The sequence below is a fragment of the Mya arenaria genome, chromosome 14 (assembly GCF_026914265.1).
Source record: "Mya arenaria isolate MELC-2E11 chromosome 14, ASM2691426v1".
NCBI lineage: Eukaryota > Metazoa > Mollusca > Bivalvia > Myida > Myidae > Mya > Mya arenaria.
In genome coordinates, this window is record NC_069135.1 from 5715187 (window position 1) to 5732348 (window position 17162).

The window sequence follows — 17162 nt, forward strand, 5'->3', positions numbered from 1 at the left end:
AACATAACTCCGTTTTAAGCCTAAATACAAATTATGGCCCTTAATTTTATTTTTTTTTAAATTTCCTTTGAAAGGCATATTTGTATTTTCTTAACCACATTTTCATAATGGGAAATCAAGTTATTTGAATGACTGCATCATTGTTTGGGCAGGCTGGTGGGAGGGCATCATCAAAGTCACCTTATGTATCGAATAATTTTAGTTAGGTTTGACATAAAGAGACCAAACTTGGTATTATTACATTGTTATTGTATTCTAAGTCAAAGCGGCGTAGTCGAGCGCGCTGTCTTACGACGGCTCTTGTTTCTATAACTAATGAAATGGCAAATATATTTAAATATTTTTTCAGTAATTATACACATGTTTAACTCAAAAAAAAAAAAGTGTCCAGACAGAATTAGATAATTTTGCTCCACATGATTTACACCATGAAATTTTGTTCAAGTTTGTCTTTGTTAACTAAATACCAGTTTTTGACATAGTTATGGTTCTTTTTCATCTTAGATTTTGTCAAAATTTGGTGTCCAGGCAGTAAGTTATGACAGGTATAATGGATTTAAATCATTTTGGGTACAAATGTTAAATTTACACCATAAATTGCAGGTCAAGTTTAACTTTTTTACAATCCAGTAATGGCCCCTTTTACCAATCCTGTGTCAAGGGATATTCGTCACTCTTGTAACTAAGGCTCCCACGTTTACAGATTTTTGTAAATGTGTGCACGTGACATAAAAAAATGAAAAATACTGTTTATATAACGTCGTATTAAAAATACTGCCTGTATACAGTAGATATCCACATGTTTTATTGATTCATTGTACAAAATGTCTGTCTGCATGTTTTAAAAGTTAGGATCCAAATTGAACATTCTGTTTACCTGCATATCATTACCGTATTATATCATGTATAGGACGCTAGCATAGATAGGACGCAGGCAAAAAAATAGTTGAGAAAACGGGTAAAAACCCTTAATATATAAGATAGGACGCCACGGAAAAATGTCAAAATCGGAGCCGAAAAATTGAGGTTGGTCAAGTATTTATAACATATATATTGAAGTAAAAAACAAACAAAAAATTGTATATGAGGCATATTTTGATAACTGTCTTGTGTATTTCGATAATTATCGTCGTATTTTGGTAATTTAGCGTACACAACAATGATATATGTCTTGACATTTTGAGAACATTTACGCATATTATAAGACTTATACAAATGCCGTAATAGTCCCGATTGACAGTCAACCGTTGCAATAGTCTCGACATGCCTTCTGAATGACAGTCAACAGTTGCAACCGTTGCAATCGCAACAAAACTGATGATTGTTTTGATAAGGCTTGTCGCTGTGCGGATTAAAGCATGTCGGCATAATTAAGTGTCGGTAATTAGCCTTGCCAGCGGAAGGCACATCGGGTGAAGTGCGAACAAACAACCATACGGTATTACCATCACAATAGTTTGTTCTATTGATGTTTTTCTAATGACAGACAGCGGGTGTTTTTCACACCTTCGCACATTTGAAAAGATTTGATAGTGACAATAATGCTACTTTGCGTTATGCACATTCCTTTATCAATTTTTTAAAACAGTTACATACAAAATGTTTTGTAAAATATCGAAACATTAAAATCATAAACAACGATTAATTGATATTTACCTCCTTTCCCGATTTCCGTTACCGTTATAACTCAATCCAGTTAAAGTGCTGACTCACATCGAGATTTTGTGAGTAGCGTCCCTTTTATAAAAAAGTAAACACTCGTGTTTTTTTCAATTTATTTCTCAATAAATCATTTTAAAGTAAACATTCAATATATTTCTGCGTGTGTTCACTTGCGTGATTTTACCTATGTCAGTTGTTCTTTTCGGTGACGCAGTACAGATACTTACTATTACCGCGTTCTTCCCCGGTCCGATATTTTCGACCTGAAATGGACTTGGAAAAAAACAGATGAAATTCTAATAGCATAGAAAGGACGCAGGCAATTTTTAAGACGAGAACTGGGGGTAAAAAAGTGCGTCCTATGCATGATATAATACGGTAATCTCTGCACAAGTAAATCCAATACTTTTTTAATTCCCGAACCTTCATTCATATTTACGTTGAATATACACATGTTGTGACGTCATGATTTTCATCAGGGGGTCCTCTCAAGGGGATTAATGTTAAACGATAGTAAAAATATTTATTTAGTAATTTGTGTGTACTATTGAACTAAAGAACAAAGCAAATAATTATAAATCAGCATGTAATAAGATGGAGTTATAAGTGACTGACTGACAAAATGAAAAAATACTACGGTTGTTGTTTTCATCGTTTTCAAATTTAGAAAAATGTTGCTAAACTTCAGACTGTTTATCTGACGAATCCACCAACTGAGAATACTGTGAATATTTTTCGCGACCATTCTTCGTGACCATTTCAGTTAAACAGTCTGTGAATTTGTAAACGTTTACGGCTGAAAAACAACACATCGCGGTTTACTCATGTATACCTGGGAGCCTTACTTTTTACAGCTTCAGTTTGCACATCAATGTGTAGTAGGTTTGCACATTATATTTCTTTTTGTATGCACCTTTGTTAACAACGGGGCAAATGTCAGTAACCGTATTGACTGCTCTTGTTTGTTCTGTACAATCATTCACATATTTTCCTACTTCAGTGTCTATCAACTCCCTGCAAGGTTTCCATCTTCATGTTGTTATCTCCCTTGTTGCCCAGGACTACCACATTCCTCCGCAACTCTACTGTTTCTATGGCAACCTTTCAGGAACCCATTGGAATAGAATTCCAGACAAATATGTGAGTGCTTTATGTTTATTATGATTATTATGATATCATTTGTACCGAAATAACCTATATATATTTAAAACTAGAGATTGCTTTTTTGAAAAAGCGCATGTCTCCCCCATTGTGTGGTCGTAGGTGAGAAATAATCAATGATGGATCCCAAAATCAATAGGGGCCATCAACTAGTCATGACTAACTGGCATACCAAGTATGAAGTTCCTGGGTGTAAACGTTCTTGAGTTATTGAGCAGAAACCGGTTCTTCACCTCAAGGTCAGTGACCTTGACCTTTGACCAACTGATTGCAAAATCAACTAGACATCATGACCAACCTCACTTCAAAGTTTGGTGAACCTAGATCAAAGCATTCTCCTGATATTGCACGGAAATATTTTTTTACATTAGAGGTCACAGCGACGTTGACCTTTGACCTTGTGACCCCCCAAAATATAGGAGTTTTCTAAACCTCATGATCAACCTCCCTACCAAGTTTGGTGAACCTAGGTCAAACCATTCTCAAGATATTGAGCGGAAATGTTTTTTACATTGGGGGTCGCCGCAACCTTGACCTTTGACCTAGTGACCCCAAAAACAATAGGGATCTTCTACACCTCATGACCAACCTCCCTACCAAGTTTGGTGAACCTAGGTCAAACCGTTCTCAAGATTTTGAGCAGAAATGTTTTTTATATTGGGGGTCGCCGCGACCTTGACCTTTGACCTAGTGACCCCAAAAACAATAGGGATCCTCTACACCTCATGACCAACCTCCCTACCAAGTTTGGTGAACCTAGGTCAAACCATTCTCAAGATATTGAGCGGAAATGTTTTTTACATTGGGGGTCGCCGCGACCTTGACCTTTGACCTAGTGACCCCAAAAACAATAGGGATCCTCTACACCTCACGACCAACCTCCCTACCAAGTTTGGTGAACCTAGGTCAAACCATTCTCAAGATATTGAGCGGAAATGTTTTTTACATTGGGGGTCGCCGCGACCTTGACCTTTGACCTAGTGACCCCAAAAACAATAGGGATCCTCTACACCTCACGACCAACCTCCCTACCAAGTTTGGTGAACCTAGGTCAAACCATTCTCAAGATATTGAGCGGAAATGTTTTTTACATTGGGGGTCGCCGCGACCTTGACCTTTGACCTAGTGACCCCAAAAACAATAGGGATCTTCTACACCTCATGACCAACCTCCCTACCAAGTTTGGTGAACCTAGGTCAAACCATTGTCAAGATATTGAGCGGAAATGTTTTTTACATTGGGGGTCGCCGCGACCTTGACCTTTGACCTAGTGACCCCAAAAACAATAGGGATCTTCTACACCTCATGACCAACCTCCCTACCAAGTTTGGTGAAGCTAGGTCAAACCATTGTCAAGATATTGAGCGGAAATGTTTTTTACATTGGGGGTCGCTGCGACCTTGACCTTTGACCTAGTGACCCCAAAAACAATAGGGATCTTCTACACCTCATGACCAACCTCCCTACCAAGTTTGGTGATCCTAGGTCATGCGGTTTTCCAGTTATCGATCGGAAACGAAGTGTGACGTACGGACGGACTGACGGACTGACGGACTACCGGACTACCGGACTACCGGACTGACGGACAGGGCAAAAACAATATGTCTCCCCCAGAGAGGGGGAGACATAATTATATACATATAATGTAAATATATATATTTCTCCCACCTCAGATAAGAAGATTCAAAAATTTAACCATGCTAGAAATTCTTATCTTGCCCACGGGCAAAGATAAAAAAAGTACCCGTATGGAACTCCATTTAAATGGTCATCACATTGTAATTACCTCCCTTGTTTAAGACTGTCATATGTAGCATCATGGGACCTTGTACTGTGGCAATATTAAGATTGCTAATTAATTATTTCTCTCTGCAAATGTCACCATAAAAAAGTTTTCACGCACCTTTCAAGAAATAATCTTCAGTATCATCTGAAGTTCCAGCAAGAAATACATTTTTACTTAATTTTGTTTAACTGAGGTGGGAGGAAAAGCATCTACCAAAGCCGCTCGTGTTATATAGGTTCATCCAAACCCTCGAGCAGGGTGTTTTGCAGAAACTCGGTAAACCTCGTAGCGCTCAGATCATGATGAACCTATCTTACACTCTCGGTCATGGAAGATACTTATAATCTCATCTTACATGATTTGTCATTAATACAAAAACTTGTGAAGTTTATGAAAAGTTATTAAAGTTTCTTTGGTGAGCTTAAATTTATGAAAATATTCTACTTTCATTTGTAAGCATGCATGTATGGGAGAGTTGTTCTTATTTCTCCATAAACAGTATGTTTACAAAAATAACAATATACTGTAAAGATTAAAAATATTTATATGGTTCTGGTTTCCCTGATATCTCAAATAAGCCTTCAAATAATCGTGATATTAGATAAAATAACATGCCAACCTTACTTTTTATAATGACCGTAATGACGTCTGCTCTTTTGCTCTAGATCAGAAGTGTCATTGGCTCTTTTTCTATACAGCTCCTAAAAGAGCTGGAGCCACTGTTTCGCATCCGTGAATAAGATGATAAAGCAGTTTGAAAGTTGATATCAGCTTTCATTGGCTTGATGTTGCAAGTCATTTTCTTTTCAAAAGATCAAATGACTTGAAAAGAAAATTATTTACAAGATGATTATGGCAGTTAAGAACACGCAAAGCATGGCCATTTTTTGTGTCTGCATATTTCATAGAATGTTCACAAAATTTGACAAAAATAATGTATGTGTGCGTGTCTTTCACTTATATAACTTATATAACTTCAGTACACATGCATTTAACCAGAACATATTGCATTCCTAGGTCAATGCAATTCTGTCATTTAGCCAAATTTTTACTTGATTTTACTGAATAAAAAAAGAATTTATCATGTTTATTATCAGGGCTTCTAAAAACCGGCAATTTGCCGGTCTGGACCGATTTTGACCAAGCCAGACCGATTTAAGTTTCCAAAAGTGTAAAATAAATCGGTCTGAAATTTTCTCATTTTTTTCTTAATTTTGGTTCAAAACGACTAAGTCAGTAAAAATTGTAGAAATTGTAATACACAATCATTCTTGGGTCATTCACACATTCAAAATTACCCCCAATAAAAGTGTCCTAGTAACCATCTGACCAATGCGACCAGCTGCTTTTTCCGCTATGCTTGAACACTCGATATCTGTTATTTAGCAGACGCTTGCAATCGGTCCAATCACGTGTATTGGTAGGTCGCAGAAGACACAATTAACAAATTATGTGTTAATTATGTGCTTGCAGCTAATGCTATCCTGATTAAGTGTTAAAATTGGTCCATATTTTCACATCGTCGTCAATCATTACATGATTATATCCGTTTGTTGATTACCAAACTGTTAAATTTAAATTGTGATAAAGAAGCATTGCTGGTTAAAAACGGTTTTAAAGATAAATGCAATTGTCATTGTTAATCGGCGAAAGCATTAACATTCCGAATTAATTAACCTAATCATATAGGATATCAACAGTGACACGCTTGATTAACTACAGAGCCTGATAGCTGAGTGCGCTGCTTACGTCATTTTAATTCACAGTAATGAAAAATTCGTTGTCGATATCAAACTTATAGCTTGAAGCCCGATTATAAATCTAGATATATATTATTATTCAAGATTATCAGTTGAATGTTGATCCTCTGTAGAAGCATTTAGCAAATAAATCATAATACTGTTTCACTTTTTGTCGTCTGACCGCTTCCCGCCGGCCGCAGTTAATTACGATCGCAGTCATTCTTGTTAGAAACGCTGCAGAACTCGATGAGAATCTCATTTAAATTAAGCTTGTATCAATGACTATCTAAATCGGCTATAATGGTTCTAGAGCCCTCTTACGAATTGCCACATCGCGAAAAAATATTGACAGACTATACGTCGCGAAAAATGTGTGACATTTCTATATAATCGGACTTATGAACAGGTCTTTTTTTAAGGGGGGGGGAATTATTTTTTGGGGGGATGGGGGGGGGGGGGGTTGTCTCCGGGTCCAGACCAATTGAGGTTCCAAACTTTTAGAAGCCCTGTTTATTATAAAGACAATTTTCTTAAAGTTAATTATGTTTATTATAAAGATAATTTTCTTACTAAGATACTTTCAGAACATTGCACACATTTTACAAACACAAAAACAGCATGCTTAGCTTGATCATGTTATTAGGGATTTCAGATTGTTTGAGAAATAGGGCCCATCTACGGGACATATCAGCATCAACATGTCTGCTTAAGTACAGGTTAAAAGTATGGACAGAAGAAGAGACGGACAGACGCATGGTTTATTTCTGACTAATGTACATTGTGCACCATCAACAACACATATATATAATATACAATGATACAGTAAAAACTATACAACAAATCTCACTAGAAAAGTCTCTGAGACTTTAAACAAGTGACAAATATAATTTAAAAAAAATGAGTATAACAAAACTTCTTATATGGCTGGAGCAAGAAATTCATTATGCTATTATACTGAATGTTTGGAGAATTCCAGATTTTGTTTGTGTTTTAGTTCATGCCATTTCAAAAATAAATTTGAACGTGCATCAGTTATTTTCCTATTTCTATGTTGCAAAGTAAAAAATTTGATTGTGGCAATATGCATATCAAGCTATTGTTATTTTAGTAGCTACTTTTATTAAATTTTGAAATACAGTGCAAGTTATCAGTTAACTATGATAGCCTGTCTGAAATATACAATAAACGATGTTTAAAACGGATACCTGAGAGATAATTTGAAATATTTCAATAGTAAATAACCGCTGTCACCTGACCATTATGTGAAAGATGACACATTAATACAGGATGCAGTTCCATGATTACAATGTGTTTGTTCAAACTGTGATCTACTTTTCGTACGTTTTCTAGAAGGGATGCTCAACCTTTGGATAAAATATATCACGGATGTGAAATTTAGTTTTAGTGTGATTAAATAAGTTTTTAATATGTTTAAATGTCTGAGACAAGAATGAACGAAATGAAGAAGGTTTGACATACGATCAAATACCTTTATGAAATATGGTTTAATAATTGGAAGTTTAAAGAACATTGTCCTTTCTGAATGGAATTATTTGTTCAACTGAGACATTGGCTGTTGTATGTGATAAAAACAATGGATGTGGATTGAAACAGGTGATGACAGTACTGGAAACTTTTGCTGAAATATAAAATACATCACTTTAATCCGGCTGAAGACAGCTTCCTCATCATGAAGACAAGTGCAGTATTGGTTTTAGTAAGTTATATCCTAGTTTTTTGAAGGCTCATTCGATTAAAATAACAACATGATTTATTTTAGATTCTTCTCATAAAAAAGATTGATAATCTTACATCGAAAATCACACCTTTGATAAACTTTTGCATCACAATTACATCACTTTGACATTGCTGAAAAACAATCAAGCAAGGACGTCATAGTTAACAAAGTCAGAGAATTATATCAATGACGGGTATATGAGACTGTATTAAATACACTGGCCAGCGGTTCACTCTTCCAGCTGTTCTGCTACAATAACAGGTGGCAGTGGTTTACTCTTCCAGCCATTCTGCTACATTAACAAGTGGGAGTGGTTTACTCTTCCAACTCTTCTGCTACATTAACAAGTGGGTGTGGTTGACTCTTCCAACCATTCTGCTACAATAACAAGTGGCAGCGGTTCACTCTTCCAGCTATTCTGCTACATTAACAAGTGGGAGTGGTTTACTCTTCCAATCATTCTGCTACAATAACAAGTGGCAGTGGTTCACTCTTCCAGCTATTCTGCTACATTAACAAGTGGGAGTGGTTTACTCTTCCAGCCATTCTGCTACATAAACAAGTGGGAGTGGTTTACTCTTCCAACTCTTCTGCTACAATAACAAGTGGGTGTGGTTGACTCTTCCAACCATTCTGCTACATTAATAAGTAGCAGTGGTTTACTCTTCCAACTCTTCTGCTACAATAACAAGTGGGAGTGGTTCACTCTTCAAACCATTCTGCTACATAAACAAGCGGGAGTTGTTCACTCTTCCAGCTGTTCTGCTACATTAACAAGTGGGAGTGGTTCACTCTTCCAGCTGTTCTGCTACATAAACAAGCGGGAGTTGTTCACTCTTCCAGCTGTTCTGCTACAATAACAAGTGGGAGTGGTTTACTCTTCCAACCATTCTGCTACATAAACAAGCGGGAGTTGTTCACTCTTCCAGCTGTTCTGCTACATTAACAAGTGGGAGTGGTTCACTCTTCCAGCTGTTCTGCTACATAAACAAGCGGGAGTTGTTCACTCTTCCAACTCTTCTGCTACAATAACAAGTGGGTGTGGTTGACTCTTCCAACCATTCTGCTACATTAATAAGTAGCAGTGGTTTACTCTTCCAACTCTTCTGCTACAATAACAAGTGGGAGTGGTTCACTCTTCAAACCATTCTGCTACATAAACAAGCGGGAGTTGTTCACTCTTCCAGCTGTTCTGCTACATTAACAAGCGGGAGTTGTTCACTCTTCCAGCTGTTCTGCTACATAAACAAGCGGGAGTTGTTCACTCTTCCAGCTGTTCTGCTACATTAACAAGTGGGAGTGGTTCACTCTTCAAACCATTCTGCTACATAAACAAGCGGGAGTTGTTCACTCTTCCAGCTGTTCTGCTACATTAACAAGCGGGAGTTGTTCACTCTTCCAGCTGTTCTGCTACATAAACAAGCGGGAGTTGTTCACTCTTTTAGCTGTTCTGCTACATTAACAAGTGGGAGTGGTTAACTCTTCCAGCTATTCTGCTACATAAACAAGCGGGAGTTGTTCACTCTTCCAGCTGTTCTGCTACATTAACAAGTGGGAGTGGTTCACTCTTCCAGCTGTTCTGCTACATAAACAAGCGGGAGTTGTTCACTCTTCCAGCTGTTCTGCTACATTAACAAGCGGGAGTTGTTCACTCTTCCAGCTATTCTGCTACATTAACAAGTGGCAGTAGTTCACTCTTCCAGCTGTTCTGCTACATGAACAAGTGGGAGTGGTTCACTCTTCCAGCTGTTCTGCTACATTAACAAGTGGGAGTGGTTCACTCTTCCAGCTGTTCTGCTACATTAACAAGTGGGAGTGGTTCACTCTTCCAGCTATTCTGCTACATTAACAAGTGGGAGTGGTTCACTCTTCCAGCTATTCTGCTACATGAACAAGTGGGAGTAGTTCACTCTTCCAGCTGTTCTGCTACATTAACAAGTGGGAGTGGTTCACTCTTCCAGCTATTCTGCTACATGAACAAGTGGGAGTGGTTCACTCTTCCAGCTATTCTGCTACATTAACAAGTGGGTGTGGTTGACTCTTCCAGCTATTCTGCTACATAAACAAGCGGGAGTTGTTCACTCTTCCAGCTGTTCTGCTACATTAACAAGTGGGTGTTGTTCACTCTTCCAGCTATTCTGCTACATTAACAAGTGGGTGTTGTTCACTCTTCCAGCTGTTCTGCTACATAAACAAGCGGGAGTTGTTCACTCTTCCAGCTATTCTGCTACATTAACAAGTGGGTGTTGTTCACTCTTCCAGCTGTTCTGCTACATTAACAAGTGGCAGTAGTTCACTCTTCCAGCTATTCTGCTACATTAACAAGTGGGTGTGGTTGACTCTTCCAACCATTCTGCTACATTAACAAGTGGCAGTAGTTCACTCTTCCAGCTATTCTGCTACATTAACAAGTGGGAGTGGTTCACTCTTCCAGCTGTTCTGCTAGTGGGAGTGGTTCACTCTTCCAGCTGTTCTGCTACATAAACAAGCGGGAGTTGTTCACTCTTCCAGCTATTCTGCTACATTAACAAGTGGGAGTGGTTCACTCTTCCAGCCATTCTGCTACATTAACAAGTGGCAGTAGTTCACTCTTCCAGCTGTTCTGCTACATGAACAAGTGGGAGTGGTTCACTCTTCCAGCTGTTCTGCTACATGAACAAGTGGGAGTGGTTCACTCTTCCAGCTGTTCTGCTACATTAACAAGTGGGAGTGGTTCACTCTTCCAGCTGTTCTGCTACATGAACAAGTGGGAGTGGTTCACTCTTCCAGCTGTTCTGCTACATTAACAAGTGGGAGTGGTTCACTCTTCCAGCTATTCTGCTACATTAACAAGTGGGAGTGGTTCACTCTTCCAGCTATTCTGCTACATGAACAAGTGGGAGTGGTTCACTCTTCCAGCTGTTCTGCTACATTAACAAGTGGGAGTGGTTAACTCTTCCAGCTATTCTGCTACATGAACAAGTGGGAGTGGTTCACTCTTCCAGCTATTCTGCTACATTAACAAGTGGGTGTGGTTGACTCTTCCAGCTATTCTGCTACATGAACAAGTGGGAGTGGTTGACTCTTCCAGCTGTTCTGCTACATTAACAAGTGGGAGTGGTTCACTCTTCCAGCTATTCTGCTACATGAACAAGTGGGAGTGGTTCACTCTTCCAGCTGTTCTGCTACATGAACAAGTGGGAGTGGTTCACTCTTCCAGCTATTCTGCTACAATAACAAGTGGGAGTAGTTCACTCTTCCAGCTGTTCTGCTACATTAACAAGTGGGAGTTGTTCACTCTTCCAGCTGTTCTGCTACATTAACAAGTGGCAGTAGTTCACTCTTCCAGCTATTCTGCTACATGAACAAGTGGGAGTGGTTCACTCTTCCAGCTGTTCTGCTACATTAACAAGTGGGAGTGGTTCACTCTTCCAGCTGTTCTGCTACATGAACAAGTGGGAGTGGTTCACTCTTCCAGCTGTTCTGCTACATTAACAAGTGGGTGTGGTTGACTCTTCCAACCATTCTGCTACATTAACAAGTGGCAGTAGTTCACTCTTCCAGCTGTTCTGCTACATTAACAAGCGGGAGTTGTTCACTCTTCCAGCTGTTCTGCTACATTAACAAGTGGGTGTGGTTGACTCTTCCAACCATTCTGCTACATTAACAAGTGGCAGTAGTTCACTCTTCCAGCTGTTCTGCTACATTAACAAGTGGGAGTGGTTCACTCTTCCAGCTATTCTGCTACATTAACCAGTGGAGGTGGTTTACTCTTCCAGCTATTCTGCTAAATAAAGAAGTGGGAGTGGTTCACTCTTCCAGCTGATCTGCTACATGAACAAGTGGGAGTGGTTCACTCTTCCAGCTATTCTGATAAATGAGCAAGTGGGAGTGGTTCACTCTTCCAGCTATCCTGCTACATAAACAAGTGGGAGTGGTAAACTCTTCCAGCTATCCTGCTACACTGCTACATTACCAAGTGGCATTGGTTCACTCTTCCAGCTATCCTGCTACATAAACAAGTGGGAGTGGTAAACTCTTCCAGCTATCCTGCTACACTGCTACATTAACAAGTGGGAGTGATTCACTCTTCCAGCTGTTCTGCTACATTACCAAGTGGCAGTAGTTCACTCTTCCAGCTATTCTGCTACATAAACAAGTGGGAGTGGTTCACTCTTCCAGCTGTTCTGCTACATTAAGAAGTGGCAGTAGTTCACTCTTCCAGCTATTCTGCTACATTAACAAGTGGCAGTTGTTCACTCTTCCAGCTATTCTGCTACATTAACAAGCGGGAGTTGTTCACTCTTCCAGCTATTCTGCTACATTAACAAGTGGCAGTTGTTCACTCTTCCAGCTGTTCTGCTACATTAACAAGCGGGAGTTGTTCACTCTTCCAGCTATTCTGCTACATTAACAAGCTGGAGTTGTTCACTCTTCCAGCTATTCTGCTACATTAACAAGTGGCAGTTGTTCACTCTTCCAGCTATTCTGCTACATTAACAAGTGGCAGTGGTTAACTCTTCCAGCTATTCTGCTACATTAACAAGCGGGAGTTGTTCACTCTTCCAGCTATTCTGCTACATTAACAAGCGGGAGTTGTTCACTCTTCCAGCTATTCTGCTACATTAACAAGTGGCAGTTGTTCACTCTTCCAGCTATTCTGCTACATTAACAAGTGGCAGTTGTTCACTCTTCCAGCTATTCTGCTACATTAACAAGTGGCAGTAGTTCACTCTTCCAGCTATTCTGATACATTAACAAGCGGGAGTTGTTCACTCTTCCAGCTATTCTGCTACATTAACAAGTGGCAGTAGTTTACTCTTCCAGCTGTTCTGCTACATTAACAAGTGGCAGTGGTTAACTCTTCCAGCTATTCTGCTACACTGCTACATTAACAAGTAGGTGTGGTTCACTCTTCCAGCTATTCTGCTACATTAACAAGTGGCAGTGGTTAACTCTTCCAGCTATTCTGCTACACTGCTACATTAACAAGTGGGAGTGGTTCACTCTTCCAGCTACACTGCTACATTAACAAGTGGGAGTGGTTGACTCTTCCAGCTGTTCTGCTACATTAACAAGTGGGAGTAGTTGACTCTTCCAGCTATTCTGCTACATTAACAAGCGGGAGTTGTTCACTCTTCCAGCTGTTCTGCTACATTAACAAGTGGGAGTGGTTCACTCTTCCAGCTGTTCTGCTACATTACCAAGTGGCAGTAGTTCACTCTTCCAGCTATTCTGCTACATTAACAAGTGGCAGTAGTTCACTCTTCCAGCTATTCTGCTACATTAACAAGTGGGAGTGGTTGACTCTTCCAGCTGTTCTGCTACATTAACAAGTGGGAGTAGTTGACTCTTCCAGCTATTCTGCTACATTAACAAGTGGGAGTGGTTTACTCTTCCAGCTATTCTGCTACATTATTAAGTGGCAGTGGTTAACTCTTCCAGCTATTCTGCTACATAAACAAGCGGGAGTGGTAAACTCTTCCAGCTATCCTGCTACACTGCTACATTAACAAGTGGGAGTGGTTCACTCTTCCAGCTGTTCTGCTACATTACCAAGTGGCAGTAGTTCACTCTTCCAGCTATTCTGCTACATTAACAAGTGGCAGTAGTTCACTCTTCCAGCTATTCTGCTACATAAACAAGTGGGAGTGGTTCACTCTTCCAGCTGTTCTGCTACATTACCAAGTGGCAATAGTTCACTCTTCCAGCCATTCTGCTACATTAACAAGTGGCAGTAGTTCACTCTTCCAGCTGTTCTGCTACATTACCAAGTGGCAGTTGTTCACTCTTCCAGCTATTCTGCTACATTAACAAGTGGCAGTGGTTAACTCTTCCAGCTATTCTGCTACATAAACAAGTGGGAGTTGTTCACTCTTCCAGGGTCTGCTACATTAATCAATGGCAGTGGTTAACTCTTCCAGCTATTCTGCTACATTAACCAGTTGCTGTGGTTCACTCCTCCATATATTCTGATATATTTACTAGTGAAAGTGGTTAACTCTTTCATCGATTCTGCTACATTAACAAGTGGGAGTGGTTAACTCTTCCAGCTATTCTGCTACATTAACCAGTGGCAGTGGTTCAATTTTCCATCGATTTGGCTACATTTACAAGTGGGAGTGGTTAACTTTTCCAGCCCTTCAGCTACATTATCAAGTTGGAGTGGTTCACTCCTCTAGCTGTTCTGCTACAATAACAAGTGACAATGGGTCACTCTTCCATCTTTTCTGCTACATTAACAAGTGGGAGTGGTTCACTCTCCCAGCTATTCTGCTACAATAACCAGTGGGAGTGGTTTACTCTTCCATTCTGCTTCATTAACAGGTTGGGTCGGAGTGGTTCACTCTTCCAGCTATTCTGCTACAATAACAGGTCAGAGTGGTTCACTCTTCCAGCTTTACTGCTACATTAACAGGTCGGAGTGGTTCACCCTTTCAGCTATTCTGCTACATTTACAGGTCGGAGTAGTTTACTCTTCCAGCTATTCTGCTACATTAACAGGTTGGAGTGGTTCAGTCTTCCAGCTATTCTGCTACATTAACAGGTCGGAGTGGTTCACTCTTCCAGCTATTCTGCTACATTAACAGGTCGGAGTGGTTCACTCTTCCAGCTATACTGCTACATTAACAGGTCGGAGTGGTTCACTCTTCCAGCTATACTGCTACATTAACAGGTCAGAGTGGTTCACTCTTCCAGCTATTCTGCTACATTAACAGGTCGGAGTGGTTCACTCTTCCAGCTATACTGCTACATTAACAGGTCGGAGTGGTTCACTCTTCCAGCTATACTGCTACATTAACAGGTCAGAGTGGTTCACTATTCCAGCTATTCTGCTACATTAACAGGTCGGAGTGGTTCACTCTTCCAGCTATTCTGCTACATTAACAGGTCGGAGTGGTTCACTCTTCCAGCTGTTCTGCTACATTAACAGGTCGGAGTGGTTCACTCTTCCAGCTATTCTGCTACATTAACAGGTCGGAGTGGTTCAGAGTGGTTCACTATTCCAGCTATTCTGCTACATTAACAGGTCGGAGTGGTTCACTCTTCCAGCTATTCTGCTACATTAACAGGTCGGAGTGGTTCACTCTTCCAGCTATTCTGCTACATTAACAGGTCGGAGTGGTTCACTCTTCCAGCTATTCCGCTACATTACATTTACAAGTGCGAGTGGTTCACTCTTCCATCTATTCTGCTACATTAACAAGTCTCAGGGATGGTTAACTCTTCCAGCTGTTCTGCTACAATAAACAAGTGGCAGTGGCTCACTCTTCCAGCTATTCTGTTGCAATAAGAAATGGCAGTGGCTCACTCTTCCAGAAATTCTGCTACAATAAACAAGTGGCAGTCATGGTTCACTATTCCAGAAATTATGCTACAATAAACAAGTGGCAGTCATGGTTTACTATTCCAGAAATTATGCTACAATAGCAAGTTGCAGAGGTTCACTCTTTAAGCTATTCTGCTTCATAAACAAGTGGCCATGGTTCTGACTCGTCTTGATTCTATCCTGGGAATAAGCAACCAAAGACGTCCCAAGAGTTTTACATAATTATAATTAGATACTTTCAAATTGCATTTTACAGATTTAGAACACTTGAACATGTTCAAAGTCAAAGTTTTAGGCGTTAGAACACAGAATGTGTTCAACATTGATGTTTTCGTAATCAAAATCGTGTTCAAATACATTTAAAACCAGTGTTCAAACTGCACCCTGTATCAAAAGATATTACAATAAAACAGTTTTAAAAAAATCATTTACCAATTAGTTTTGATGCATGCTATGAATATTCTTAATGCTATTTCTGAAAACAATTCCCTCAACAAAAGATAATCCATTTAAATAGTAGGACAAAAATACTTAAATAATACTTTTGACAACTGTGAAAAGTTTATATATAACAATCGTCATGTTCATGACTATAATCTACTAACTTATTCGCTTCCTTTTCATTAGTCGGCGCCCAGAATTTTAGTGATAAAATATGAAGTTTTTGTATTTTTTATAAAACTTTACTCTTTAATTGATAATGAAACCTTAAATTATAATAGCCCTGCTTATCATTTTGAAAACTTTAATTTTAAATACCAACTCAATCATAACACCTCGGCCATCTCCGAGATAGATACAGGCCGAGGTGTTCCGATTGATATCAATAGATGAAGGTTACACGGTACTAGTACAATATCCATTATGTTTGTAAACCTCCTACACAGTAATCTCCCTTGGTGACAGCAAAAATGCTGAGTTTTGAAAATTTAACCTTGAGCTTAATTGTTTGTTTTGAAAATGTCATTCGAAAGAATGAACTCCAGATATTTCCCTCTTGATGTATATTATTTTTTATCCCCGTTCTATATACTCATATGAGTGAAATGTGTTACAAAAAAATATACAAATATAAAGCAAGGAATTAACATAACATGCCGGTACAAATAAAAGGTGAATTTCATGTTATTGAAATCTATGTTCTAGACCATATTTCTTCCGAAGAAACGTATGTATATTTTTGTTATAATTTAGTTTTAACCGGAGGATTAGCTTGGGAAAACCCCCAGAATATCTATAATTCCGGGCTTAAACTATTGTAACAATATTATAATATTAACCATAATGTCCTTCAAGCAATAATGTACCCTCAACATAAAAACAAATATTATCATTGAAATAATAACTATTTTTGGTTATCTGCATGCACGTTTTTCTTCTAATTTCATTGCGCCGACTTGATGCTATGCATCAACTTTTTTCTTGTTTATATTGTGCCCTTATCAGAAGCAACCTGACGGAATAGAGACACAGGGTACACATCTGTGGTTTTCTGCATGCTAGGATAACTGAATTAGGTACGCCAACCTTACCACACCAATTATAAGGCGAGGGAAGGCCTTTGAAGACCCAAAGCAATTACACACCTAGATATCAACCTTACATGTATAAAATATTTTCAAGATATCTTTAAAAAATATTCGCAGACATTGACTGTGAAATGGCTAATTGGCTGCCATAGGGCAGAGTAATCTTAATAATGTTTGTGACAATATGGCGCTCTCTTGGTTTGATATGTTATTCATCAATTCATGTCATTGGCCC

General features: G+C 39.1%; 1 protein-coding gene across 3 annotated transcripts in view; it reads left to right on the forward strand.

The window, feature by feature from the left end:
* Nucleotides 1-7645: 7645 nt before the first annotated feature.
* LOC128217926 (uncharacterized) overlaps nt 7646-17162 on the forward strand; it is a 48390-nt gene continuing 38873 nt past the window's right edge. For all 3 annotated transcript variants that reach the window (XR_008258294.1, XM_052925386.1, XM_052925388.1), the window contains exon 1: nt 7646-8068. Coding sequence is in view for 2 of the 3 variants with exons in the window: in XM_052925386.1 (XP_052781346.1) it covers nt 8042-8068 (27 nt within the window). In the remaining variant the exon portion in view is untranslated. The remainder of the gene's footprint in view (nt 8069-17162) is intronic.